The sequence below is a fragment of the Schistosoma mansoni genome, chromosome 3, assembly GCF_000237925.1.
Source record: "Schistosoma mansoni strain Puerto Rico chromosome 3, complete genome".
NCBI lineage: Eukaryota > Metazoa > Platyhelminthes > Trematoda > Strigeidida > Schistosomatidae > Schistosoma > Schistosoma mansoni.
In genome coordinates, this window is record NC_031497.1 from 17,338,083 (window position 1) to 17,344,082 (window position 6,000).

The 6,000-nt window shown below is 34.6% G+C and overlaps 1 protein-coding gene across 1 annotated transcript in view; it reads left to right on the forward strand.

The window, feature by feature from the left end:
* The window catches only part of Smp_165170 (putative transient receptor potential cation channel,subfamily m, member), a gene marked incomplete at its 3' end in the record, with an annotated part of 56,457 nt that overhangs the window by 45,905 nt on the left and 4,552 nt on the right, over positions 1-6,000 (forward strand). The window contains exons 17-18 of the mRNA XM_018799457.1: positions 1,110-1,370; positions 3,915-4,053. Coding sequence (XP_018651244.1) covers positions 1,110-1,370; positions 3,915-4,053 — 400 coding nt within the window. The remainder of the gene's footprint in view (positions 1-1,109; positions 1,371-3,914; positions 4,054-6,000) is intronic.

The window sequence follows — 6,000 nt, forward strand, 5'->3', positions numbered from 1 at the left end:
GTCCAATTTACTGTATTCTGTTGTTTTAATAAATAATTAATGCGATTAGCAAATGAATAATGATGTCGTTCAGAAGGACGATGAATGCTCCACGACCAAGTCATCCAGCTCAGAGAACAAAACTCCATCATAATTACCCACCTGAGCTACAAATCTTCTCCACCATCTCAATAATCTAAATGTTAGTTCATTATTGGTTATATTGTGGTATATGTTGCCTATATCAACATAAGTAGTATATAACAACAGTCAGAAGACGAATGCCTGGCAGCAAAAGGCTGGGAAGATCGAATCGAAGAGAATGGCAGGAGAGAGTAATTGTTGTGGCAATATTTGTTGGTTTAGAATATTTTGTTTAGACGAACCAAAGACTTGTTTTACATAGTATTATGTATGTTAATTCTAGATCCCAAGATTCACACTAATTATGTTAGACTGAATAACTGTTAAATTTATGACATAAGGACTTAATATAATACTTAGCGTTCAGTTTTTTAGCAAACGAAATCAACTGAAAATCTTCAGTGTGAAGCACACTAGACTAGGTTTCATTTCGTATTAAATATGATAAAATGTTATTTTATCAATCATATACAAAAGATATTTGCTTCATTATTGACATTAGCCACTTTATAAATATGAAGGATTGTGGTTCGCGGTAGAGTCTAGATAACGCTTTTTGTTCAGTTTCAGGTTCATCGATTGGATGTACCTGCTTCTCAGTTTTGACTTTTACTCTTTGACTCGAATTTGACGCCTTTTATAGCAAACGTCAACGCGTTGTCTACTGAGCTACTAAGTTCAGATACTTAGTAACTTTTAACCTGTATGTTGTTTACATAATTATTAGTGAGATTTGAGTTCTCCTGTTGTTAATATTTAGGATTGCATTTCAATCAGTCCTTATTGGCACACCCTGAATTCCACTACTAGCCAAAAATCATCCGTTCTACAAGAAATGACCATATCGAGGCACTTATGCTAATAAAGACTAGTCGAGATTATGTCCTGAATACTGTATAAATGGTTTTACTTTATTTTGTGGTTCATTAATGATTTTTTAATTATCTTTTCCGGATATTTTATGTATCTTTTTCTTTTTAATATAGTGGTTGGTTGTTATTTAAAAGTCTACAGTCTCTATTCACATCATCCACGTTTGGGTCCTAAATTAGTTATGATTCGAAGTATGCTAATTGAATTGCTAATGTTTATATTCATACTTGTCGTTGTACTGGTTAGTTATGGTGTATCACAACAAGTATTACTTTATCCATATCGTGCTGATTTCTCATGGAGAACTTTACGTGATATACTTTATTATCCTTATTGGAATTTATATGGTGAAATTATGTTGGAATATGCTTTTGGTAAGGTTCGCTGAATGACTGTTGAATATTTTACGGATAATCTGTTTTAGAAAATAATCTGACTAAATGGTGAAATATACAGCACTTTGATGAATCTGTTTCACTAAGAACACATGTTTGCCGCTTACCGTATTATTCGTTATAAAGTGTAGAGAGATTTGTGTAATGTTACGATAATTTACAGACCAACATACACTAGTCTTACTGAGCAGTCCTGAAGGTTCACTGGATAGAGTTTTCTGGTGTACACTTCTATTGAGTTGTAAACTGAGACGAAATAACTATGCCAGTGCTCATTTTTTCATATGGAGAATTGTTTCAGTGTTACTTGACTTACCCATCCCCCCGATTCCCAGGTTAGACCTCCGCTTTGCCTATTGGTATCAGCAGTTCTCACACAGTATGGGGCACATAAATCTGTACATGGTAATATGTTAGCCTTGACTTTCAGTTATCATGTATTTAATGTTGGTTTGTAAAATTAGTCATTTTCAAATTAACTTAGAGTAACTTAAAACATTCATCAGAAATCATCAGATCGAAAGTCTTTATAAGTTAGTTAGATTTGTTTTTAACAGTTCGCTAAATAGTTTCAGGCGGTTCTACCACTTACTAAGATTCCTCCAGTAAGCATTTTTAAGTAGTCATATTTTACGTTATTCTAGTATGTCAATAATTTTTTTTGTGAATGTATCATTTCTTTATTGGCATTTAACGTGACTAAACAATGCTATTTGTTTTTAGTTCGAAAATATGAACTACTATCAAATTAAAAGTAGTGTAGATGGTTCAAGCCAATATTTAACATCACACTAATTCTCTAATCTTAATACATGTCTTAATAATACATAATCCTAAAAAATATGGTAAGGCAAAATGCGTCTAAACTGAACTTATTTTTAAATAATAATCTCATATGCTTAGATCAACTAGAAGTGGAAACATACTTCTACTTTATGACAGTTTACAAAATCTCAGCGCAACTTCACTGTTTCCATTCAGTGTAAAAATTTCCCTAGCCCTGGATCTTTTCTTAAGAGCAACCATGATCAAGAGTATTACCTCAGAAGAAGACAAGCTAAGAGAAGAAGAGAATATATTAAACATCCTACTGTTTAATAATTTTTCTAGGAATATTATCTAAAACACATTAAAACAAAACTATCCTTCTGTAAATAACAATGAAAAATCTTGGATTGGTATTACCGCGAAGGTACGACAGAAGAATTACAACAGATTGAAACATTCTGTAGAACAACAACAGACTCTTTAGTTAGAATAAAAGATAAGAGCCCGTTCACTTCTACACAAAATTGTGTCTACAGATTAGGTTTTGTCGATTGTAATGTGTTCTACATTGGAGAGTCTTCCTGTGAGATCTCGACTCGTCACAAGCAACAAGTAAGTTACACAAAAAGACCTAGTAATTCTGTAGAATTGGAAAATTTATAACAGTACATGGTATTTTCAACAACTCCCGAAATGATGTTGAAAATATCAAGATAATTCAGAAATGCTTTTCCGTTTATATAAGGAGACGAGTAGCCGAAGCGTTTCATATAATTCTAAATCCCTCTGCCCTCAGTATGAAAAGAAAACCTGAATATTCATCCAACCTGGACTGTTTATCCAAACAATTACCTTTGACCTTATTTATTTAACATGCAATCTACGCATATACAGAGACACCCAATCTCAACCCCACTACTTCATATTATAAATTCATACAGTTTCTTATACACACATTCTGACGGACAAATTAATACAGTGACAGATCATATAAATTCACATTTATCAAGAATAACTTGACATTGATATATTCAGACCTATTATGATTTCGATTGTACTAAAAGCATCCTTGCCAGATCGTTCTCAACTAATCTCATACCAAAAATGTGGAGAAAGATAAAGATAATCCCAATACCTATGAAAGTATCTGGTGATAAAAATGTAAAATTTAGACCCATAGTAAACTCTTCGTCTTTTCTCAAAGCAATCAAAAAATTATTAATATTCCCATCTCAATATGCAATAAAAAGAGTTTAGTGATCCGCATCAGTTTGCTTACAAATTCAAAAGAAGCACCTTAGATGTTGCCGTTACTCTGCATCACAGTGTTAAAAGCAGTGTTGTATGTTTAAGTAAATTGAGCCAGACAGTTAATGAAACTTATTGCTGTATAATTTTAAATAAGAAATCAAAGACAATACCTAGGGAATTCATGTAAATTACAATTATCTAGGTGCATTCAGTTATATCTTCACAATCTTTCAATGATTTCTTTATCTTCACAGTGTTTGTATACTTTTTTTCATCTTGAACTGGTATAACTTTAGCCAATCAGTATTTTTATTTCTATTTTTATTCCTTCACTAGTGATTATTCCATAAGTGTTTTATTTCCCACTTATTCGTTATATAAGCTGTGCAACACTAATAATATCTGAGTTCAATAGATTTTCCTATAGTCTTCATTTCTCTAATAACATTTTGTGTTTGGTTGCATATATAATTGCTGATTATTTATTACTTTGTTCAAATAAAGCTGAAAGTGATGCATGCACATTGACTGGTGTATTGAATTCGGAATGTCCAATGTCCAATTATCTAAGTCCATTATTTTTAGCTATTTATTTAATGATTGCTGGAATCTTATTAATCAATCTGTTAATTGCAATTTTCAGGTAAGTTATGTTTTAATCGACTGGTTTCTATGGTCTAATTTATAAAAAAAAATTAATTTACAGTAATAAACGATATAAGGCGATGAAAAATATGAAAAATTTATTGTTGATACTTACTGTATTTCGTCCTTTTAAGATTGCGTCATACTATGCGGCCAGGTGTAGCTATGTGATTCATTCTATAATCTACAAAAGTATCGATAAACACAAGAAGTAGATACTGATGGTGTTGACCACTGTGACATTGATAGCTTCTTAATTCAACCACATAGTTTAAAAGAAAACAAAGAAGCACACAATACGTTAATCTATTTGACATATAAACTTTATCAGTTTAGGGTTGTGGTGTTCGCTGAGTTTAGATTGACATCATCAATGGATCAATGTTGAACCACTAGGTTTTCAGTGCTAGTTTAACGCTGATCCATTCATGATATCGATCTTAACTCAGCAATCTTTAAAACCCTATAGTAATAATTATCGTGTGCTCACTGGTGACTAGCTTGGAGATGGATTTCCTGGAGTTCTAGTGGAAGCCATGACCAGTGGAGTTCAGCCGTATCTGTTGTGAGGCAGCTACTCACTGAAGATAATGGAGGACGGTAGTGCAGTATTGTGGATTGGTTGGTGTTGGACAATAACACTAGCGAAAGCCAACGCAGCAGTCTAGAGGTTAAGTGTTCGCGCGCGAGCCCGAGGGTTCTAAGTCCGAGCCCCAAAATGCCCTGGTACGGCCGAGAGTGGGGAGAGTCCGCTCTCCCTCTCCAAATGCTCTCACATGGCCACGCGTATATAGCCTCTGCCAGGAAAGTCCTACTCACCGCCTTCTCGTGGCATTACTGTTGTTAACGAAAGTGAGAGGACGAAAAGCGAATGCCCGGCGCTTTAACCGGATTGGTGGACACGAGAGTCCACCTAGGGGAGTTGGAAAACCCTGATTTCAAACCAATGGTGCACATGGGCTCCAGTATCCTGAAGGAACAAGTGGCGCTATAATCAATTGCTGGTCATCGGCTACCATGGGACTGCACATCCTGACGTTGCTCTACTGCCTTGTGGATCAGACCTTTAGGTCAAAGGCTCGGGATGTGGCTCCCTAGGAAAACAACCTGCTTCGGTTTGGGCACCTGGGCAGTATCCAAGCCCTCACTCAAATCAAATGAGATTTGTGCGGCGCATATATATCTGGTGCCTCTTTGTACAAATATTTATGTGTTTAAATAAAAAAAATAAAAAAAGTCTGAGTTCCGCGTGCGGAATCGTGGATGCGCACTGTTGAGTAGTCCCATACTAGGACGGAACAGCCATCCAGTGCTCCGAGGCTTTCAATGGTAGTTTAACATCGATACATTCGTGATATCAATATAAACTTTGTGTTGGTATTGTAAGCATGGTTGTTATTGAAGTGTTTGAGTACGAAACTTCTATTATTTACCACTTTATTTGACTTTCAACAGTTTTACTCTTAATATCTTTTCACATGATGATGCTAATAATTAGATTTACTTTAAAGATACAAAATAATTCCCAGAAAATATTTTTTTTCACGTATTTGTATCTGTTTTGCTGCAGTGTATTTCATAGAATTATATACAAATGATGCGATGAAAACAAAGTATTATTACTGTACTCAACTATTTAGTAACAGCCTTTTTTATAAGTAACGATCTTCAATTTTGTTTGTGAAAATAATATTTGAAATAATCTGACCGACTGAAATTTCAATAATTCTTTTAATATGATGGGGATCTTTAAACAATTCTAACAGTTGTAAGCAAAGATGGATAGTGGCTAGCAGTGGAATCCAGGACGCGCGTTTCGTCCTATTTGGGACTCGTCAGCCAGATGTACTTGCATCTCAGAGTTGATGTTCACTCTGGGACCCGAACTCAGTATCTTTCACTTCAAACGCCATCGCGTTGGCGTTGTAGATGCAAGTACATTCAG